This window comes from Sporothrix brasiliensis (assembly GCF_000820605.1).
Source record: "Sporothrix brasiliensis 5110 chromosome Unknown Cont21, whole genome shotgun sequence".
Lineage (NCBI taxonomy): Eukaryota > Fungi > Ascomycota > Sordariomycetes > Ophiostomatales > Ophiostomataceae > Sporothrix > Sporothrix brasiliensis.
In genome coordinates, this window is record NW_024467140.1 from 238852 (window position 1) to 261201 (window position 22350).

General features: G+C 56.3%; 8 protein-coding genes across 8 annotated transcripts; 4 read left to right on the plus strand and 4 right to left on the minus strand.

The window, feature by feature from the left end:
* Positions 1 to 1648: 1648 nt before the first annotated feature.
* SPBR_05304 (Rho family, other) lies at positions 1649 to 2332 on the plus strand (the record flags this gene model as incomplete). Its single annotated transcript, XM_040763581.1, has 2 exons — positions 1649 to 1686; positions 1765 to 2332. The coding sequence occupies 2 exons, from the start codon at positions 1649 to 1651 to the stop codon at positions 2330 to 2332; spliced, it is 606 nt and encodes a 201-aa protein (XP_040615111.1).
* Positions 2333 to 3463: 1131 nt separating this feature from the next.
* On the minus strand, positions 3464 to 4069 carry SPBR_05332 (uncharacterized protein; the record flags this gene model as incomplete). Its single annotated transcript, XM_040763609.1, has 1 exon — positions 3464 to 4069. One exon carries the CDS (start codon positions 4067 to 4069, stop codon positions 3464 to 3466), a length of 606 nt encoding a protein of 201 aa, XP_040615112.1.
* A 536-nt stretch (positions 4070 to 4605) lies between these two features.
* Positions 4606 to 6070, minus strand: SPBR_04974 (uncharacterized protein; the record flags this gene model as incomplete). The annotated part of the gene is made up of 2 exons (XM_040763251.1): positions 4606 to 5383; positions 5583 to 6070. 2 exons carry the CDS (start codon positions 6068 to 6070, stop codon positions 4606 to 4608), a joined length of 1266 nt encoding a protein of 421 aa, XP_040615113.1.
* Positions 6071 to 7755: 1685 nt separating this feature from the next.
* Positions 7756 to 8539, minus strand: SPBR_05262 (uncharacterized protein; the record flags this gene model as incomplete). The annotated part of the gene is made up of 2 exons (XM_040763539.1): positions 7756 to 8220; positions 8288 to 8539. The coding sequence occupies 2 exons, from the start codon at positions 8537 to 8539 to the stop codon at positions 7756 to 7758; spliced, it is 717 nt and encodes a 238-aa protein (XP_040615114.1).
* Positions 8540 to 8838: 299 nt separating this feature from the next.
* On the minus strand, positions 8839 to 9278 carry SPBR_08951 (uncharacterized protein; the record flags this gene model as incomplete). The annotated part of the gene is made up of 2 exons (XM_040767077.1): positions 8839 to 9014; positions 9131 to 9278. 2 exons carry the CDS (start codon positions 9276 to 9278, stop codon positions 8839 to 8841), a joined length of 324 nt encoding a protein of 107 aa, XP_040615115.1.
* A 1267-nt stretch (positions 9279 to 10545) lies between these two features.
* Positions 10546 to 12432, plus strand: SPBR_04828 (uncharacterized protein; the record flags this gene model as incomplete). The annotated part of the gene is made up of 2 exons (XM_040763105.1): positions 10546 to 10781; positions 10857 to 12432. The coding sequence occupies 2 exons, from the start codon at positions 10546 to 10548 to the stop codon at positions 12430 to 12432; spliced, it is 1812 nt and encodes a 603-aa protein (XP_040615116.1).
* Positions 12433 to 12944: 512 nt separating this feature from the next.
* SPBR_05380 (uncharacterized protein) lies at positions 12945 to 13433 on the plus strand (the record flags this gene model as incomplete). Its single annotated transcript, XM_040763657.1, has 3 exons — positions 12945 to 13158; positions 13225 to 13346; positions 13401 to 13433. 3 exons carry the CDS (start codon positions 12945 to 12947, stop codon positions 13431 to 13433), a joined length of 369 nt encoding a protein of 122 aa, XP_040615117.1.
* A 1893-nt stretch (positions 13434 to 15326) lies between these two features.
* On the plus strand, positions 15327 to 18850 carry SPBR_04590 (uncharacterized protein; the record flags this gene model as incomplete). The annotated part of the gene is made up of 3 exons (XM_040762867.1): positions 15327 to 15344; positions 15507 to 16592; positions 17441 to 18850. The coding sequence occupies 3 exons, from the start codon at positions 15327 to 15329 to the stop codon at positions 18848 to 18850; spliced, it is 2514 nt and encodes an 837-aa protein (XP_040615118.1).
* Between the last annotated feature and the right edge of the window lie 3500 nt (positions 18851 to 22350).

A 22350-nucleotide genomic window follows, 5' to 3' on the forward strand; every position in this document is an offset into this window, starting at 1 on the left:
GGAAAAACAGAAATATATCTTAGCAAGCCGAAACGGCCCCATCCTGCACAGCCTCCACGAGTGACTGGTTTTGCGGCGGGTCGAGGAATACGAGTAGGAAGAGGGCGGCATCCGTTGTAGAAAATATGAAATCAGAAACGAGAAAATGAACGTTACAGGTAACGAAACATGAACAAAGTACGGCGTGACCGTATTGGTAGTAACGTTGAAAGCAAGCCGGATATCTGCAGCCTGGTGAACCATGACAAGAAACGGGAAACGAAGCAGAAAATTCAAATAAATAAAAGGAACAAAAAAAGGAGAAGAGACAAGATGGAAAAGAACAACAATACGCCCATTCCGAGTGCATCGTCGCGGCCTCTGCTGCCAAGGCAGATCCATGATCCATGATGCCTTTATTTTGATTTTATTGTACATTTTATACTTTTCTACATTGTTGTATTGTTATATTTTTACGTATTTCTAGTAAAGTTCCTCTCCATCCGTTCATGTTTGATTCTTTCATCGATTGTTCTCGTTCTGCTTCTGTCCCCTACGTCGACTCCCTGTATAGCCTGTCGCCTCTGTACCCTGTAGCCTCTGTACCCTGTATCCCCTGAATCCCCTGTATTTCGCTGGCGTTGGGCGCCAGCCACTAAGTCAGTATTCGGTAATACTCCGTACTTCTGTACTGCATCCTTGTCCCTGCAATGGCATTGTTCTCGCGTAAACACGCTCGACACTGCTGCAGCCAGCCGCACGAGTGAGTCTGTCATACCACGGCGAGGCCGCTTGGAACCGCAGCGGCATGTTTCTCGCCCATTCGTCGCCAGTTCGATATCTCACTGCGTCGAGCACACTGCAGCCCCAGGCGCTTTACGGCGAATTAATGCGTACAGACTTGGCCAGTTACCTAATCCCGGCCGGTTGCCTGCCCAGCAGGGCATCTTTCGTCTCGTTTGGGGAAGGACCGTTCGACTGGGGCCAACCAAACGGGGCTCACGACGCCCACCACACCACCAATACACCACCACCACGCCGCTGTACTTCTGTACGATACCGGTAAAGATACGCCCTCCTTTCCCTCCTTCCCCGCCCAGGTCCAAAAACGCCCTGGCCGGATCGCTTGGTGCCCGCTCATTAGTCCCTCCTCTTTTCGTCTTTCGTCCTTCGCCTTTCGTCTTGTCTTCGTTTTCTTTTCGTCCCTTCCTCTTTACTACTTCTGCCCTCTCGTCCTCGACTCCTACTTTCATCTTTCTCTCCCCAACTCATTTCCCACGACATCTCGACAATCCGACCAGCAACAATTCCTCGGCCACGGCCTTGTCCGCTTCCCCCTGTCCCATTCACACCAAAGTCCGCCCATCACATCCCGCCCCCAACGCCCACCACCCAGAAACCACGCCCCATCGTTTATCAGACGTCGATTGGCCGCAACACCCGAGTGCCCCGGCATTGTGCACGTCGGCCTCTCAGCCTCTGAGCTCGCCATACCCCATCGACTTCGCCGGCGACACTCTTCCTACACGCTTGACGAGCTCCGCGAGCAGGGGGCATCCAACACCTCCCGGCCTCCGTTCCGGCTTCCGCCTGTTCTTGTCTCTGTCTAGCCCGGCCGTCTGACCCGGTCGACATCGCGGCACGTCTCGCGGCGACAAAACAGCGTGTCATGGCGAGCACCGGCGCCGCGCGGGATGTCATCCGCAGGTAGGCAGCCTAACTTTGTCCCCTCTGCCATCCGCCATCTGCCATTGTTGTCACCCACGCACGCTCTAACACATCCAGGAAACTCGTCATCATTGGCGATGGCGCCTGCGGCAAGACGTCCCTGCTGAGCGTCTTCACACTCGGCTACTTCCCCACCCACTACATCCCGACCGTCTTTGAAAACTACGTGACCGACTGCCGCGTCGAGGGCCGCAACGTCCAGCTCGCCTTGTGGGACACGGCCGGCCAGGAAGACTACGAGCGGTTACGGCCGCTGGCCTACGCCAAGGCCCATGTGATCCTCATTGGCTTCTCGGTCGACACCCCTGACTCGCTCGACAACGTCAAGCACAAGTGGATCGAAGAGGCCACGGAGCGGTGCCCCGGCGTGCCCATTATCCTGGTGGCCCTCAAAAAGGACCTGCGGGAGGACCCGCTGGCCGTCGAGGAGATGCGCAAAAAGAGCCTGCGGTTCGTCACCAAGCACGAAGGCGAGTCGGCGGCCAAGGAGATTGGCGCGCGCAAGTACCTGGAGTGCTCGAGCTTGTCGGGCGAGGGCGTCGACGACGTCTTTGAGGCGGCCACGCGGGCCGCCCTGCTGACGTTTGACCGGAGCGAGGGCGGCGGCTGCTGTGTCATCTTATAGACGGCTCTGATCCCGGATTCTTCCGCCGACCCCGTTGCCGAAGGCGGCTGTTCATTATCACCACCGCCACCACCGAATCGTAACGCCATGTCAAGCGCCCCGACGCCACTGTACATATACATGCGACGACGCTTTCACACCACCACTACCATCACTTGCTGCCGCCACTACCACTGCGACATATACATTGCGTCGCGACCACTCGTTACGACCTCTTATCAACATACACCAGACGATCCTCCTGCACCTAGACTGCACACAGACTGCACCACATACAAACGTCACCATACTACATCACACTACACCAGCGCTACGACGATACAAACCAGACCTTGTACTAATATACCGAGCACCCCTACCATTGTCCGAACGAGGACACGAACCAAATGGTGGGGAGAGGTCCAAAAAGGAGGATGACAAAGGAGAGACGGGAGATGGTTGAAAAACGTGAGCATGGGCGAAAGGGTGAATGAGCTGGGCAAAACGGGCAAAGGGACAAAGCGAGCGAGAAAAAGCAGCTGAACAAGCGAGGTGTGGGCGTTTTGATAAAGCCGTCTCTTTTCCTTTTGTCTTTTTCTTTTTCCTTCTGGTCTGTCTCGTCCTTCTCTCTGTAATGCTCATAGCAGGCCCCTACGGAACAAAAATTTGCTGGGCTCGAAAGACGTTTGTTTTCTTTTTGTTGTGCATTATGACATTGTCAACGCTACTTTGTATCAGCCGTCTTTTTCCTGTCTGTTTCCTTTTCAGTTTTCTGTTTGACTTTTCTACTTACTCTGTAACGAGCCTCCCACGACTGGCATCAACCAAGCTAATGTTCTTGCTTCCCTTTTCTTTTCTTCCCTTCCTTTATATAATGCCATCTTGTACCACTCTGATGCCTAAACTATTGGCACGTGCTGCTTGGTGTTCTCAGAAAGGAACTGGTCGCATTCGTGCCTTGTCATCTCGACTATGTAGCGTCACTTTCTCATAGGCTCACATAAGCTGGTGTTTGCCATACCGTGCCGCCAAGCCATTTTCGTCGTGTTACATCCAAAACTGTTGATCCAATGGTAGTCTATTGATTGTCATGCTAATGTACAGTACGTGCAAGTTGTTGCTCTCACCGGTCGATCGCTCGCTGTTTGCTCTCTACCGCTTCCAGTCGTGGTTCCATGCCTCCCGCGCCGGCGTCTCCGTCTGCATCCGCGCATACTCAATGGGCACGCCCCCGTGCCGGTACACCCCCTTCTTCTCCATCGCCACCCGGTACAGGTACCCCTCGTCCCGCAGGCCCGGCCCGCGCATCGTCCGCAGCGCCTCGCACGCATTCGCCATGCTCTGGTACTGCTGCATCAGCTCCCGCTCGCGCGCCTCCCGCTGCTGCCGCCGGAACAGCAGCCACGCCCGGTGGATCGTCCAGTGCCGCAGGTAGCGGTTGCGGCCCATGCGCAGCGGCGGCGGCACAAACTTGAGCTTGTACAGGGCCTTGTCGAGGATCTTGATCTTGGGGTCGCGGTCGACCTGGTGGCGCTTAGACCGGCGCATGGGCTGCCCGCCGTGGAAGGCGGCGCCCGGTGGGGGGCCGGCCGGGCGCGGCGTCGAGGACGAAAATGGGCGGGCGGTGGAGGTGGAGGTGGAGGCGGAGGTGGAGGCTGTGATGTGTGGTGCTGTTGTTGGCCGCAATAATGTGAGGCAGTTTGTGAAGGAGGCCAGGAGACGGCCCGGCAGGGCAGAAAGCGCCGATGGTGCGGCCATTGTGGGGTGGTCGGGGTGTCGTCGGAGCGAGTTATGAATAGAAAAGACCTGGGACGAGCGCTGTCGTCTCAATTGGGTCGCTGTGGAGGTGGTCGTCGTGTATATGTTGTCGCCTCGTTCGCCAGATGAGGTCAAAGACTGCACGCGATGCGGTTGTTGCTAGAGAGCGGCAGAAAAAAGCGGTGGAAAATTAATGATCCGACCAAATCCCGACAGGGAAGGACCTCATGTCTATGTAGCGACTTAGCGCCTGACAGCTGAAGCAGCTCTTGTTTGCTGCTGCTCCACTATAAGATCCCCAGATCATAGCTCATATTTTGTGGGTGTTAGTGAATTGCTCAGTGTAAAGGGGCGCCAGTGAACTGCTCCGCTGAACAGTCTCTCACAACCAGCTTCAGATGACCACCTCACAAACCTCATCGTCTCTCGTTGTGGTAGGACCTTTTTTTTCTTGGTTTTTATTATTATTAGGTCATTTATTTGCGTCGTTTTCTCGTTCTTTTCAAGTTGTATATTCTTTCAAAAAATTGTATTCATTATGTCATTGCCACACAAAAAACACATGTCTCCTCCAGGTCTGTTTCATGAATTTTCTGTATGGACGTTCCCTCTGCGAAAACCTTCGTTTCGAGATCGTGCAGGTAAACCTTTGTCTTTTCCCTGTCGAAACCAAATGCAAGCCGTACCATCTCCTGCACCAAGCCTTGATCGGCACTGGTCATCCGTCCCAGACGCGTAAAGCATGCGTAGATGCGCGACGAAGGACTGTCCAAGACGTCTGCAAAGGAGCCGCCGGCCAGCGTCCGGCCTTGTTCCTGAAGTGCCGTCTCTGCGGCGCGAAATCCTTTCACATACATTTCCCGCGCCGCCTCCTGTCTCGACATGTTTTCGTAGGCCAGATGCGTCGGGTCGGCCAAGATGGCCTGGATCTCCGCGTCCGAGTCGAGCAGCGGGAAGGGCATTGGGTAGTGGTTGACGGCCCAGGGAGCCGATTGGGCAAACTCCCAGTCGATGACGGCGACAAAGTTGAACGCGCTGTCCACGAGAATGTTTTGGGTGCCGAGATCCATGTGGTTGAGAGGGAAGCGTTCGCCCTCCATGTCTGGGTAGACGGACGTGTTGTATACAATGTCGTGAAACACATAGGCGCCCAATGCGGACCAGGAGAGACGGCCGCCAGGAGGACGACGACTGCTCTCGTGCTGTTCCCTGTTGACTGTGGAGTCGGCGATGGCTTTGAAGTATGCAGCCGTACTTGAGAACGGTCCGGCGTTGTCTAGCCCGTCCAAGGGTGCTGCTGCCAGTTTGCCCAAGCTGGGTTCTTCTCCATCACCTTTACTAATAGACGAAATGGAGCCGATGCAGGAGAATGACAGAGTAGCAATCTCAGCTTGTACGCGAGTCCACTGTGTGATGATGTGTTCTTGAGTACGAACCTGGGCGTATCGTCGTTAGCAAACAAAGGAGACACATAGGAAAGTATGAGAGCGAGGCACTGACAGGAAGATCGCACATGTCAAACTCGACATCCTGGAGTGTGTTCCCGTAGAAGCCTTCAATAAGCATGTACGGGGCACCGAGAGCAGAGGCCAACTGCGACCCAGCGGGTTCGTAGGCGTATACTGTGGGAATCTTGACGTCTGGAAGATGCTTTCTGACATAGTTCATCGTCGCCACTTCGCAGCCAATGGCGTACTGTTCATCCTCGTCGCTGAGTGCCAAAGGCGTGTCAGGATGTCGTGGTAGGCGGACCCGTGCAATGACGAGACGTTTGTCTTTGGCAACAAGCTCAAAGCAAATCCAATATTGTCCCGCTGAGAAGGGTTTGCTGAGTGTCACGGCTTGTACGAGAATCTGCTGCGCATGGTCCACCAAAACAGCAGTGTCAAGCTTTGCGATAAACTCTTCGAGTCGCTCCTTCATCCCCCCATAGTTCCAGGGATCAAAGGAGGTCCATTTTGCACTCGGCAGAGCCATCCAGCTCGAAGAGTTCGAGTCCATCAATTGCGAGTGAGCGAGAAAGCAGACGTGTTCGAACAGAAGCATCACAAAACGTCCAAGGCTGTCGTGTAGGTATAGGTATAAATCGGTCTAACTATGTTCCGCTCTACAGAGCGCAACCGCAAAGCTGAGCCTGGTCGCATGTCGGGTCCCTGTCTCACGACAGCTGTCGTACTGTATGTCAACCTGTATTCGTAAACTTACTTTGTAGAAGAAATTGCATGTCCCCTTGCTTTAGATGAAGTGGTTCAGCAGCTCGCCAACTTCTTGATTAGTCGAATGCTCTCTTGCCTTTATGATTTTATTTTATTTTTATTTCTACAAAACAGAATATTTTCTTTTCCCTTTTCCTGTTTTTGATTCGTTTCGAATATTTATTACTGACCTTTGTACGTTTTTATATATTTATATATTATTCCCCCATTCCAAAGATATTTCATCTTATACTTCTTTACCTCTATTTTGAGTAACGCTCTCAATTCAAAGTGAGAACCGATTTCCAGTCACGTATTCAAGCATGTCCTCTGCCCATTCTATACGACGATATCAATACACATTGTTACGATGGCTAGATTCTTCCAATACTTTTTGCCTCAATGCATCATTCTTCCTTCTATCGTCTGTTATTATTCTAACAGTGTACGCCCCAATCAGGAAGGACCACATCCATGGGCTGGCAAGACCGAATGCACCTTCCACGCATGCCCATTGCTCCTTCCCAACGCGAAGCATTGGTCGCGCTTTCCTCTGAGGCCGTACGACACTGACGCGTAAACAAACAATGGAACAAGGCCGTGCACATGATGTCCAATTCTGGTGTCTCATCATTCGACATCCTTTTGCCACACACATCATGTCCTGTTTATTACATCGCTCTCAAATTCTCCTGTTTACATCTGCGTCAACATCATTCTTACATCTATTTACACGTCTCAACGTAACTTCATCCCACCGTTTAATAATATCCTTCTCAAACAATGCTTCCTTCAATCCGGGGGAGGTGACGTTTTCAGCCAACACGTGCTCCTTCTTGATGAATTCGTCCAAGATCAAGGGCGCAGATATTCTTCCATCCGGTGACAGGTACCTGTTCTTCATCCGACCATAAAACGTGAGTAAGGAGTCCATACTGACAAACTCTGACTCGTATCTAGACCTGGGTCTGCCACTGCTCGACCGTGATCATGACGTCCCACTTGTGCCGTCACCACCAAGACAACCGGAAGCGCCGTGAAGAGAAAAGAGGGTCTTGGAGCTAGGATAGAGGCCCGTAGCCATGGCGAAAGCCGTGGTTGCGCAGCCCACTCCCACTCGCGCGGACCCGGCCGAGGCCCTCTCGGTGGCAATTCTCTGGGCGAAGCAATCAACACGCCTGGCGACCGACCTTGTCCGTGTGCTGGAAACAGCACCGGGCAACGAGAGACGCGCAATCACTGGGTACGCCGCCTCGGCCATGCAGGAGTGGCGAGGCATCGTCGGAAACGTCGAAAGAGAAAATGTACTAGCCCGGGCCCGGGAAATAAAAACAGAAATTTTGGTCTCGGCCGATGCTGCCATGGCCGACCTTATTACTAGCCTGGACCATCTCCAATCGTTGTTGTAGATGGCCAATGTTTTTTTCGTTTTCGTTTTTCTTTTATTTTTAGAGACGACAAACAATTTATTGATTCGCCGCTGCTCTGCTCTTATTGACTCGACTTCCCTTTCATTATGACCCAGCCATAATAGTTGAACGTCCCTTCTGTGCCGCCTAGAATCTCTAGCTCCATGCTCCACGCTTTGCCGTCGTCGCCCTGCAGACTCTTGTCAAAGAGGGGCCGGATAAAGTGCGGCTGCCGGAACGTCACGTACACAAACACGCCCTCGTCTGCCAGCACGCGGTACACCTCCCGCAAGTAGCGGCCCGTGTTGTCCAGCACATCGTCCGGCGGGCTCCACGGGCTGCCGTGGATCATGGCATCGAGCGTGCCCTTGTCGAAGCAGACGTGGACGGACGCCGAGGGCACGTCGGTCATGTGGCGCACATCCATCTGCTGCCACCGCATGGACCGGCCCGCGTACCGCGCCGTCATCAGCTGGATCACCGTCGACGAGAAGTCGACGCAGAGCTGGTTGCGGTAGCCGCGCGTCTCGAGTTCAGCAGGGATGACCTGGGCACAGTTAGCATTCTGAAGCAAACCTAGGAGCAATCGATGTGCAATGGACACAGCGGCGTACACTATCACCACACCCGAGGTGCAGGACACTGGGATTGTCGGCCGGTCGACATCTTGGCCGGCCAAACAGCACGTTGGCCAAAAACGGCTCGAGGTCGCTGTAGGAGCGGAACCACTCGTGTGTTGGCTCGTCGGTTGGCGCTGTTTTTGTACTCTCAGTCTTCGCCTCAGCACCTTCCTTCACCGCCACGGAATACCGTCCGTCCCAGAACTCGGCATGACTCAAGACCTCGTCGTTGTGTGGATCGTCCATTGTGGTGGTTGTGGGCGTGGATGCGATTTGCTATGGTCTGCACTGGTCTCACAAGGCTGAGATGAAGTTGAAACGGATATTTTTCAATGGCCAGCGCAAGATCAAGTGGGGCACTCTATCTGCGCTATATGGACGTCAAAACAGGCTGCGTAGTTTGCAGTTTTACGTAGTGCGACCAGTGTATTTAGTGCATTTGGAGCTGACAGTCCCATGCTTTTGCAAGTGATGCATTGACACTGTCCATTGCTCTAGATGGCTACACCGTCCGAGATACATTTGACCGGGGCGTGGTTGCCTCGCTATTCGCCGCACGACGGGCACAGAGTGTCCTCGCTGTCATACGAAGAGTCGTCGGCGCTGTCCACGTTCACGTCCACGTCCACAGCGACATCTGCAGCCTCTATGATGGTCAACGTGGCCGCATGGATGCATTCCAGAAGATCGTTTTCGCAGTCTTGTGAATGCATCACGGCGTCTGTCGCACACGTCAACGCTTTCATGGGGCACCGGTCGCCTTGATCGTGCCCGGCGACGCCAACAACTTGTTATAGGTATTTAGCGTATTCCCAGCTGCTATTTTGTATGCCTCACCGATTCGACGAACCTCCCAGTAGAGTTGGGAAGCACGCGGACCGGCGATGTGCATCACGAGCGCTGGTAAGATTGCGAAGGAGGCCACGAGTGTGGTCTCGCGGCCATTTTCTGGCTTGCTACTAGCAGGCTGCCGCCCGACGAACATTGTGCATTGTCGGTACGGAAGGCGACAGTCCCCAAGTCAGGCCGACGCAGCTCAGCCTTTGTCGGCCATGTCGTGAACTCTTGACCTTTGTTGATTTTTGTGGCATTGTGTTGAGGACGTTGTGAGTTGCTCTTTATTCGTCTCCCGTTATATATTGACAACAGAAGCTTCATCTCTGGTCGGCAACTTGCTACTACTAATAGGGCACCATCGTTCGCTATACCAATCGTCAGCGACATGCCGTTTACGTCACATCCACCACCAAGTTGACTGTTCTTCCCCTCTCTTTGCCCTCGGCCGTGTCAGCAAACGCAAAGTTCTCCTCATCTGCCGTGCCTGCGCATCATAGCATCACGTCGACGTCGTCATTCGTCAGTTTCCCCTCTCGGACCCTTTTTCCTTTTTGTCCGTCTCCAAATTTTAAGAACCCTGCCTGATTCATTACCCTTTTTCTTTTACGGTATCGAGACTCTTTGGACCAGCGGAAAAGCCGAAAAAGAATGCCACAGTTGGCATGTTCTGTCACGAAAGCCATTCGGGGCTCGTGGGACTAAACAATAAACAGAAAGGACGGCAGGGTATCAAGGCTCTCAGTCTTGATTTGGTATCGGGTGTCAGCGTAGTTTGTTTTTCACTTGTCTTCTTTTGCGTCGTGCCATTCCTCGTGAAGTACGTCGTACTGGCACTTACAACTGCCGGCCAACAGGTTGGTCACCCTTGACCGTTGGCCCACAAAGAAAACCCCGCTGGCAGTATGTCTCCGAAGCGTCGTTTTTTGGTCGTTTTTAGTTGTTTTGGCCGCTTTGGTCATGGTCATCCCCAGTCTTGCCCAATCTCGCCCAATCCCCATCCACTTACACGACTGGACTGTTATTTCCCCACATGGAGACTCTCCAGTTCCCCAGAATTGGCTGTCACTCTGTTGGCGTCAGTCTGTTTTCATCCGTCGTAAGGTCTCTCGTCTCCAACGATTGCCTCCTGCATTTGTTTCCTGGTTCTGGTTCCAGGGATGGTGGGTTCGCTGGGTGGCAGTTGGTAGGCCTGGACCTCCGGCACTCGTACTGCTTGTGTCTGTGTGTCCGTCCCTGCGTGTGCAATGTGACTCTCGTCTATTCCTAGGAAGCTTTCTTCCTGGGTTGGGGCGTCTCCTATATAGCTCCAGGAAGTTGCATCGTGGTCAGTTTGGCTTCTTGTTGACACTTCTCTCCACCCTTTTTCCCAACAGGTCAGCTGCCTTTTTCTTTCCTGTCTACATCCAACATTCGTCATGGCCGAAACCAAGTCCGACGGGGTCGAGATCCAGTCGGTCGCGCCCGTCGAGGTCGAGCCCGGCAACACAACCAACACAGTCCACGCCGAGCACACAGTTCATGCCGAGCACACCAACCCCCACGACCATGCCGAGCTCGACGTCGTGCCCATCGAAGAAGAGGCGGTGCGCAATGCCGTGCACATCCATCTGAGCTGGCGGTCCTGGCTGGTTGTGTTTATCACCTGTTTTGCGTGGGTGTCCTCCATGCGCTCTCCCCTTGCCTCCCCCTCGTTCTGTGCCTACTAACTCGTCCCCCTCCCCTCCAGCATCATGGCTCAGGTGTTTGTCGTCGTCGCGGCGGGCTCCGTGATTGCCTTTATCGTGCGCGACCTCGGCGACGCCAGCATCTCGGGCTGGATCATCCAGGGCCCGCTGCTGATGCAGAGCGTGCTGTCGCCGATTGTGGGCCGGCTGTCGGACGTGCTGGACCGCAAGTTTCTGGCCGCGGGCCCGCCGCTCGTGGCCTTTGTGGGCGCCGTGGTGTCGGCCAAGGCCACGTCCATGGCCATGCTGATTGGCGGCGGCATCCTGATCGGCACGACGCTGGCGACCATTGCCATTGTGCAGGCGATCCCGTCCGAGGTGCTGCCGCTCAAGTACCGCGCGCTGGCCAACGGCTTTGCCTTTCTGGGCGGCGCCGTGGGCGGCCTGGTCGGGTCGCTGGGCGCGGGCGCCGTGACGAACGCGTCGCCGTCGGGCTGGCGGTCCATCTTCTGGATCCAGGCGGCCTTTCACCTGGCGACGAGCCTGGGCCTGTTTCTGTTCTACTGGCCGAAGAGACCCGCGCGGTCGGCGGAGGACCGGCTGTCCGTCTGGGGCTACGTGTGGGCGTGCGACCCGGTGGGCTCGCTGCTGTTTGTGGCGGGCGCCACGCTGACGCTGCTGGCGCTCGACTGGGGCGGCGGCACGTACGCGTGGTCGGACGCGCACGTGGCGGCGCCGCTCGCGATAGGGCTGGCGCTGCTCGTGGCCTTTGGCGCCTACGAGTGGAAGGGCCGCCGCGACGGGCTGCTGGCGCACGTCTTCTTCCGGCACAACGCCAACTTTGCGCTGTCCGTGTTTGCCTTTGCCGTCGAGGGCTGGATCTTCTACTCGGCCGTCAACTCGGTGGTGCCGCAGATTGTGCTGAACCTGGGCTTCCAGACGAACGCCTGGCGCATCTCCATCCGCCAGCTGAGCTACACGCTGGCGACCATGTTCACGTCCGTCCCCATCACGCTCTACGCCACCTACTACAAGGACCTCAAGACGCCGCTGCTCGTCACCTTTGTGCTCTTCTTTGTCGTCACCGTCGCCTACGCCAACATCCGGCCGCACTGGAACGCCGCCCAGATCGGCATCAGCGTGCTCGCCGGCATCGGCCAGTCGGGCCCGCTGACGCTGCTCGTCGCCTGCGTGCAGTTCACGGCCCCCCACGCCTACCTGTCGACCGCCACGGGCCTCGCCTTTTCGGCGCGCGCCATCGGCGGCGCCTTTGGCTCCGCCGTCCTCGACGCCATCATCAACGGCTACATCAACAGCCACTACGCGCCGGCCGTGCGCGACGCCGCCGTGCAGGCCGGGCTGCCGGCGTCCAGCGCCCCCGCGCTCCTCGCCGCGTTTGCCGCGGGCGACGTCGGCTCGGCGGACGTCCCCGGGGCCACGGCGGCCGTCTGGGCCGCGGCGGTCACGGCCAGCCGCGCCGAGTATGCGCACGCGTACCGGCTGGCGTGGTCGAGCATCATTCCGTTTGTGGTGCTGGCGACGGCGGCGGTGGCGTGTCTGCGCGGGGTGAAGGCGCTGATGACGGAGAAGGTGGAGGCGACGGTGGAGAGGGTGGAGGCGGAGGCGACAAAGGCGTGACGCGGCGTAGCAGGTAGACCGACGTAGTCGGTAGACCGACGCATGTACTCTATTCTGCAGACCAGCAACGAGACAGCAGAGACAGCAATGAACAGTAATACAACAGAACAAGCATCTCGTATCGTCGGCAACGAGAAGGATACGATACGGAGATGGATCAGTGGAAGAGCCAATTAATATGAATGGCAGCTGGACGGCATCTGGAGAGCATCTGGACACCATCTGGCCGTTCGTCCACTCTACGTTGCCTACCAGGACGCGACGTAATTAGGCGGAGGATGCAGTTGGGCTGACGGCCTGCAGTGGGGATTTGCCTCGGTCGGCCATGGAGGCCAGCACACGTTCTGCGCATCTATATCCGGCAGATTCCTTTACGATCCTGCGGCGAGTCGCAACGACGAGCAACGTGTGCGACTCGTGATGCCCGTGGCGAGTCATGCAGAGGTGAATGGAGTCGACGGATATAAAAAGGCAGTCGACGCAAGACGGAAGTCTGCCAGGCCACAGAAAAAATGTCCCAAGACAACAGCCCAAGACAACAGCGCACAACAACCGTACAGCACTTCACGCCTCTATACCGCTGCACCACCGCCATGAAGTTTATCGTCGCCTTTGCCGCCCTCGTGGCCGTCGTCGCTGCCGCACCGGCCAACAGCGTGCGTGCTGTCGACGACGTCGAGACCGTCGACACCGTCGCGACCGCCCAGCTGTGCATCCACATTCGGGGTAGGTGTCCACACCCAACAGCCGTCCAGGGCCGTGCTAACGTACATTCCCCCCCCCCCCCCCCAGCCTGCGTCGAAGCATTGGCCCCCTCGATCAAGGCGTGCGCGCTGGCCGCCGCCGACAAGGGCCGCGACCTGCACGAGGACGCCGACTGTCTCAGCGAGGCGGTGGGCGCGGTGTCGACGGTGGTGAGTTGGGCGGTGGGAGTCTTTGTGTGCTCGTGCTCGTACATATACTAACAGACGCAGCCCGACGCGTGCAAGAGCTGCATGTAGTGGAGTGAAGGTGGATGTGGATTGTGGATTGTAGACTGGGCATGTGGCCTTTGTCTCAAAGTATTGTCAGTCTCTTGTCATTCGTGTTGTCCAGAAATCAATAAACCAAATAACCAAACTCAACCCGGTCTCGTCTATTCGTTTCATACAATCCCTGTCTCTTTCTTTGGGATCCTCCTTGGCTGTTCCAAAAATAACAACCGGACAAGATCAGAGATCCGCAGTTTGTGGGACAAACTGTGGACTCGCTGTCTCCATGTTGTGTTCCATGTCCTCTGTTCTTTCGCGTATTGTTCAAAGTAGAGAAAATGGAAAGCAAAACACGACCCGACGACGTACCAAATAAATAAGAACCCAAACAAATGAACAGCAGCCAACTCACAGCCCTACCACAGCCTTCTCTCATGTCGTAGATCAGTCTTCATAATAAATGCAGCACAACTCGGCCAGCAATTCAACCTTGCTCTTGGATAGTCCAAGTCGCTTTCTTGGAAAAAGAAAAGAAAAGAAAAGAAAGAAATCCCGCCAATCCCCTTTGCTCTCCTCTTATCCACTCACAATCAAAGAGCATGTCACTGCATGTCTGCATGTCCGAGTTCCGGCAGGCACTTATCACAACGCCATCCCCTATGCCCTATGCAGGTCACAGTCCTCCAGCCCCTGCTCCGACACCCAAGTCGCTGCGGGAACACCGTCTCGTCGTAGCCCTCGCAAATACAGCGTAACGTTTCAACAGCCTCTGGCCTCGGAGCCTCCGTCACTGCAGTCTGTACAGTCGTTCCCGTCTCTCTCATCTCTCTCGTCTCTTCTGTTTTCCTTGACGTCGTACTCTACCATGCTCGTCTTAAGAGTCCCCAAAAAGGAAACGGTCCGGGGAGGCCAGCCAACAAGGAACCGATCACGGCCAGAAGTATTTCGTAGACGAGAAAAGAAAAGAAAAATGGAAAGGAAAAGCCGACAAGCACGAGCCGCACAAATGACCCAATGCAGACAGCCAACAAACAAAATCCGGCCAGTCCGTCTGCCACTCATCTGCCACTCGTCTGCCACTCGTCTGCCACTCGTCTGCCACTCTCTGGTCTACCATCTGCACCTCGTATTCCGCGACCGACCCCGGTCTGACACGAAAACCCAACCCAGACTAAGAAAGCATACGAGAAAGGCGGGTGTCGTCACGAAATAAACGTTTCTTTACTCGTCGCGCCTCGCAATACGATCGATGCTGTCGTCTGTGTCCGGGTACCACGTCGACATACCACATCGACAGAAACTGTAGGCAGAGACACAGCCAACCCAGTCAGCTCCCTCCGTGCCACATCCACATGTCGCACTCGTCCGTATTTCGCATGTAGCGAATGTAGTCCATACGTTGTGGTAGTCGTCGTCCTCCAAAGTGGGTTGGAAGCATGAAATCATTATGTCTTTGAATTTTTTATGTCGCATTTATGTCTTTATGTCGCCTCTTTGATGTCCTCGGTCGCTCGATCGACACACCTCTTATTTGAATCGTCTCTTTTGTCCTCACTTTCTCGATGTCTTTTGTTTTTCCTTCTTTCCTTCTTTCCTAGAATCTTTTGTCTTTCGTTCTTCTCCCCTTCTTCCCTCCTCTCAACACTGCCACGCAGCCACCAAATCGGTCACAACGCCCAACCTGCATCGGGACACTGCATCTGCGGCTGAGCGGTGACTGAGACAGTAAACACACTCGGCCACAACAGATAGAGAACGAAGAGCCCGCAGACAAAAGAGACAAACGCGAACCTCTTTGCCCTCAACTACGATCCTTATTCTTCTTTTTTTTTTCTCGCCATTCCTTGTTTCTCTTGGACGCATCTCATCTCACATCTACGATTGCACTACAACGACAGCACACACCACACACTCACCTTCACGATGCCGGCCTTCTCCACTGTGCCGCCGGCACTCTCCAGTCAAGCAGTGCCTGTCTCCGTCTCACCCGCTTCGTCACTCCCAACATCCGCACCAACATCCTCACCATCGTTCCTCGAATCCCTGCCGCAACCCTCACTCTCACCATCCTCGCAAACATCCGCCTCTTCATTCCCCCCACAGCCCCTCCACCACGTCGCCGTCGCCCTCCGCGGCAACGTCACCACCCATCCGACGCCGAGCTCATCCACCACGCCGACGCTCCTCTCCTCCGCCTCCAAGGCCCACGCGGGTGCCTCGTCCAACAAATGGCTGCCCGGCGTCATCGTGGGCGCTGTCGTCGCCGTCGTGGCTGCTGCGGCCTTGGCCACGTGGCTGACGTTCCGCCGCCGCCGCCGCCAGCGCTACGAGCAGGCCCGGCAGCACGACCCCCAGCTCACCCCGGGCCAGTTCCGCCGCCGCAGCCACATGAGCGAGGCCGCCCTGATGGCCGAGGCTGAGCGCGAGCGCCGCCACATGATCCGCAAGTCGCTTCTGAGCCGGAGTTCGGCGAGCCTGAGCTACCTGGGGGCGGCGGGCGAAGTCGCGGGCGAAGTCGCGGGCGAAGTCGCGGGCGAAGTCGCGGGCGAAGTCGCCGGGGACCAGGGCGCGCAGGACGACATGGAGGACGGCTACCGCGGCGTGCCCCTCTACCAGCGCCAGCCCGTGCCGCGGCCGCCACTGCAGCCACAGCCACAGACGCAGCCCCAGACGCAGCCGTCTACCGGCCAGTGGGACCTCGCCCACCACGACAATCCGACCGCCCTGGAGGCGCTGGCACCCCTAATCCCGGCGCCGCTCAACGTGTCGCCGCCGGCCGCCGCCACCGCCGCTCCGCCGACCCTCCGCGACGACGACAGGGAATGGCCCGCCGCCCTGCGCCGCTACCACCCGCACCTCACGCTCGACAATGTTGTCGAAGAGTCGGAGAGCGGGTTGGACCAGCCGTTGGCGGGTGATGCTGGCGGCCTAGACAACGACCGCCCGGCAAGCCCGCCCGTCCCGCCGCGCTCGTGGCTGCGGCCCCTGTCCGCGGTGCGCCCCGATGCAGAAGCGGGCTACGTCGACCTTGCGCCGGCCCGCCCGCTTCGTCAGGACAGCACAGCGAGCCAGGCCAACGGCTTCACGGCGCGGCAGGTCCACGCCGACCCGCGCAACGCGCTGCTGGCCCACCCCAGCGACGCCGCGACGACGAGTCCGACGTCGCTGTACTCGGTGGACTTTTCGCAGGTCGGCGTGGGCGGCAGCGGGCGGCGGAGGAGTTCAGTGCGGTATGCGGATGCGTTGGCAGAGAAAAACTGTATAGTATTGTATCTATAGACTGTACTGAGTAATGTTAATGGAAAGAGCGAGCGCTTCTCTTTGGTATTGAAAACGCTTTACTGCATGTACACATGCACATATACGCATGCACCTATCCGTGCTCACATAAGATTCTCGGCGCTTCTGCCTGGTGCTAGACAGACCGTCTGACCAATCAAAGCGCACCATCCCAGTGCCGGTGGCGAAACGGAGGCCAACCGCTTGCTTCGGGGGCTATTTGGGTGTCGGCAGCCTCTTCTGCCTGCCTCATCGTCGCCCTTCCACTTCTGCCTTTTACAACCTCTTTTTTTGCGTCGTCTTGCTTCTCGTCGCCGTCGCCGCTGTCGCCCGTCGCCCGTCGCCATCGATTGTTTTGACTTTCTTTGCTCGTTTCTTTCGATCCGACGGCGCGCCTCCCTTCGTTTTGTCGTCGGCGACCTTGTTCTCTTTTTCTGTTCGCTCGTCGCGCGTCCGCGTTCAATCTCAATTTGCTCCTCTGCGAAGAGAATCAATCAGTTCGTCGTTTTCGAACGCGTTCCTGATACCTTTGGCATCATCATCGCCATCGAAACGACCTCTCGACACGTTGATCATCCTTTTCTTCGCACCACAGGGGACGCCTTGACTGGTTTTTGAGACCGACGACACAACCGACGACGCGGACGCCGTGCGAATCTTTGATTCGTGCTCTCCATCGTGCCTTGAACCTGCCCGACACTTTTCTGATACCCTGTGCTTTCGTTTTTTTCCTTCTTGCTCCTCTCATCTACCCGTAGCGTCGTCGGTCCGCCCGACGACTTTTTTCTTCGCCCACCACGCATTCGCCGCTCTTCCGTCAGCTGGCCCTCACCATCCTGTCGGACAAGACGGACGCGCAGACAAGCGACCTGACGCCCGCCGAGGCGACCAAGAGCATTGTGTTGGTGCTCGACACGCTGGACGCGAAGAAGCGGCTGGCGTCCAGGAAACGCAAGCCAAGACAGACGTCGAAGGTGACCAAGCCGGCCACTGCCAAGTCGCAGCCAGCGCGGACCCAAACCAAGCTCGTCGCCGCCACCCGTAAGCCTCTCGAGGAGCTGCATAACAAGCCATCTCCTTTGACCGCACGACTTGCTGCCTCCGCCGCCGCCACCACCAAAATGGACGCTGCCACGGCCACGGCCATCGCCAACGCGGCGCGCGACGCGTACAAGGAGAACCTCGACAACATTGTCATGTGCCCCGACTGCAAGGAGTTCCCGCCCAACCTGGTCGAGGAGTTCTCGAGCGGCGACATGGTGTGCGACTCGTGCGGCCTCGTCGTGGGCCCGCGCATCATCGACAGCCGGTCCGAGTGGCGCACGTTTGCCAACGACGACCAGGGCAACGACGACCCGTCGCGCGTGGGCGAGTCGGCCAACTCGCTGGCCAACGACGAGGGCCTGCGCACGCAGGTGGACATGCGGGCGGCCAACGGCAAGCTGGCGGGCAAGCTCAACAGCATCAACAAGAAGTCGCAGTCGGAGAAGCTCAACAACGACCTGCAAGAGGGCTTCCGCGCCATCAGCGGGCTCGTCGACATGATGCAGACGAGCGGCATCGTCGGCCAGACGGCCATGCACATCTACAAGCTGGCCTACGAGCACGGCCAGCTCAAGGGCAAGCCGCGCGAGGCCGTCATCGCCGGCTGCATCTTTATCGCCTGCCGCCAGTGCGGCGTGCCGCGCACGTTTCGCGAGATCTACGCCATCACGCGCGTCACCAAGAAAGAAATTGGGCGCGTCTTCAAGTCGCTCGAGAGCTTCTTGAGCAAGATTCAAGAAAAAAACCCGCAGGCCAGCGCGGCGCAGGGCGTCAAGGACTACAAGGCGTCGTCGTCGACGACGGCCGAGGAGCTCTGCACGCGCTACTGCTCGCTGCTCGGGTTCCGCAACACGCCGCGCATGGAGAAGATCAGCAAGGCGCTGGCCCGCAAGACCACGGGCATCCCCGACCTCGCCGGCCGCTCGCCGCTGTCCGTCGCGGCCGCCTGCATCTACTTTGCCTCGCAGTACCTCGACGACCCGCGCGCGTCCAAGGACATTGCCTCCATTGCCGGCGTCAGCGACGGCACCATCAAGACGGCGTACCGCTTCCTCTACAACACGCGCGCCACGCTCGTCGAGCCCGACTGGCACGGCGACCTCGACAAGCTGTCGAGCAGCTAGAGCACGGCCGGCAGCCGTCGAGGGAGCAGTGTGGGGGGAACTTTTGCGGGGCCACACGGCGAGGACCGAAAAGAGCAGAAAGACCAGAACGACCAGAGGGATCCGAAGGACCACAAGGACCAGAAAGACACACTGGGAGATCACAGAGACCACACGGGGGACACGAGCGCAGACGGTACACCGCCAGCCGTTTTGAACGAAACGACGAGCAACAGCTTCGTCTAGATCGATCTGGGGCAACAAAGGAGAGAAAAGAAATACCCAAATGGCATAAAATTATACAGAGTACCATGGAATGTCGACAGCAGGAGGGACTGCTGTTTGACCAGAAGGGTTGGCTTGCGAGGGTTGCTTTTAATCTGGCTGTATCTGGTTTCTATTTTTTTTTTTTTTCTTCTTTTTGCTCGCTGCTTTGTTTTTCACACGGCATGCCGCACTCGGCCGCACAATGTTTTCTTTTTTCGTGCCACGTCGGCATTGATCCGGGCGTGTCCCCACGATACAAGATATGCGGCTCAAGCAGTGGGCAGCACAATCACTCCGACCCCCTTTCGAAAGATTGGCAAACCACTTGCACCAAAACGAGTGCAGGGTCGGGGGTCCAGAGGGACAGACGGACTACGGACTACGGACTACGGACTGGGTGTGAGATGAGCTGACCTCGAGAGAGAGCCACGCCACCAGTTGTCAGTTGTCCAGACGGATCACACAAAAGCACAAGCACAACATCAACATAGACCACACACAAAAAAATAAGAAAACAAGAAAACGATTGAAAAAAATGAATGCAGGCAAAGGAATCAACAGACGGGGCAAATGGAAATTGGTGGGATGTCGGAACGGTTTCTCATGTCGAAGACGCCGTCTATGTATGTCCCAATTAAGTCCAAGTCCTTTCTCTGCCTTGATTCTGCTTCCCATCAACTTTGTGCTCAATGCCATGCTGATTTGCTACCCTTTATTCCTTTTTGAAGGAGTCGTTCCGGACCCAAAGCGTTGTTGTGAGTGCGAACGTGCTTCCATGTATCTCGAGATCGTCGGTAGATTCATATTCAATGAAAAGCGCTGCCGTTACACATTGCGCCGCAAAGGGGTGACTCTCGTCGAGGTATTCAAAAGACATCTTGGCATCGTGAAATCAAAAACTAAAAAAAGAAACGAAGCGTGCCAGTACATCGAGAAAGGCCCTGTCGCATGCCAACTGCCGTGGCGTGCCCGAGACCCCAAATGCCAGACGAGCAGCCTGCGGAAATTTGGCTTGGACGTTTGCTCCCGGCCCACTGGCTGAGCCACGGCGCAAAAGCAGCCTTGAAGGGGAAATTGCCCCAAGATCGTATCGACGTATTGCGGCTGTTGGGTGTCAGCAAACATGGATTGCAGTCATAACATCTCCGAGCAACTATCCTCTGTCACCGTAAAGCTTCTTTTTTGAGGATCGCTGTCGTGTGTCCTTTCTTTTGTGTGCCCATCGCACTTCACCCTCCTCCTCATGACGACAAAAGCATCGATCGATGATGCCAGGCTTGCCAAGGGCGTTCAGCCCCAACAGCCGTTCCCTTTTCGTCTGTTTTCCGTTGGCAGACAGAACGGGGCGCAGTGTCCTTCTGTACGCTCTGCTCGACAGGATGAGTGCATCAGGCTAAACCGTCCTTGGACCCTGCGGCGCAGGCAGAGCCAGCCAGCTGGGGCGCACTTTGATTCCACCGCCACAACCTGGCCATAAAGTGTGTGTCGGGTCGATTGCAGGCCGCCGCAATGCCGCCTTCTGCTGCTGCGACTGTGTAGGTGCTGACTGCAGTTGAGAGGTATCCACGGTATTACAGTCTACCTGTGGCTGCATGCGCCTCGACTGTCGACCAACAACCTCGCACGGCACCACAGATTAGGCTTTACGGACATGAGTGCAGACTGGGGTTGCAGAAAGGACAACCAGGAGGACTGTTGCATTCTTGGTCGTCGTAAAGAGGATGGCAGCCCCTGCAATGAGAGGGTCCAAAATGACCGACTGCAGGGCACAGGGTTTCTGCTGACAGGCGTGCTGTTATTGGTTGAACTGGGTTGCAGGAAGATGAGACAGGATGAAGGTGAGAGACGTGCTGACATTTGTATGGACTCGGGCGTGTCGTACTTTGTACTTTGTATGAATGTGGGGCTGAAGCCGAAGAACGAAAAGAGTGTCGTGGGAAACCCGTCTGCATCTACGATGTACACGTAAGATATCCCAGAGCAGGACCGCGCAGTGAACTCCCAACGGACGCCAGCCACAACCAGCGCTTTTGCCTCGCGACACATGGTACATGCACCAGCCTCTCGCGCTCACTCCTCACTTTTCACTCGTCTGCTCTCGTCTGACAGGTGACAGGTTACACTTGTCCTCTGTCGGCACTGCAAAACGGCCAGCCGCTGTCAATTGGGATCGCACAAAGTGTATTTCGTAGAGCAAAAAGCAAAAACCACAGCTGCACCGTACTTCCTATTCCACTGACTGTCTCCGTGGTCTCGCATTCTCCGTATTATTTTTGTCAACGTCTCATGAAGTACGAATTATCTTACCCTATTCTGACCTGTCAACGGTCGCCTCTCGACACGCTGTCTCCGTCTCCAGCGGGTCAGCAGTGCGCCAACGCGTAGTTAGCTCCCTGTCGCCGTTTGGTCCCTGTCCCTGGCAGCAGCCTGACAGCAGCCTGACAGCCTGGCAGAAGGAAAGCGTAAATCAGTGCATGCTGCCTCTTGTGAGCTAAAACATCGTGGGTCCCACCAGTTTAGGGTACAACGAAACAAGAAGGAATGAGGACAGAAAAAGAGGAAAGAGGAAAGAGCTCAGCAACACCAGTTCGTCGTACGTCGTACGAATGTACTAGATAAAGAATCACAGGAGGCAGGAGCACAAAAAGGTCGACCCGCTCAGATCCGCTGCTTCCTTCGTCCTCGACAAGTGCGCCTGCCGTCGCGGCGCCCAGCCCTGCTCCTTCCTGCGAGGAATGAGGCTTTGCAGCCGGAAGGGAAGCTAGAGATAGAGAGGCTAGAGCGAGTCCTGTCCCCCTTTCCCCTTCCCCTTTTTGCTCTCGCGCCCCCCCCCCCCTCTCCTGTCTTTGCACCAAATCTTTTTTTATTTTTATATTCCTGCGGCTCGTCTTACTCACGACTGGGGCCTTGGGGCCTTGTCGTGCCAAAGGCTTTTTGTCCAGTACGGAGTACTTTGAATCTCACGTCCTTCGACTCGCTCACTCCGTTTAGCTGACGCCTCGTTTTGTGTCGTTCCTTTTCCCCTGGGGCTCTCATTCCTTCGTCTTCTTTCCCTTCTTTTCTTCGTTTCTTCTTCTTCTTTTCCTCCGCCTCGCCTGTCGCCTGTCGTCTGCCGTCTGCCGTCTCTTTCTTTCTGTCTCCTGTTTCGTTTCTGGGTCTACTGTTCTTGGATCGATCGAATTCGTCTGTTTGTCTTGTTTGTCTTGATTTGTCTCCCTATTCCTCCCACCGCCTCATCTTCTTGTCGCCCCTGA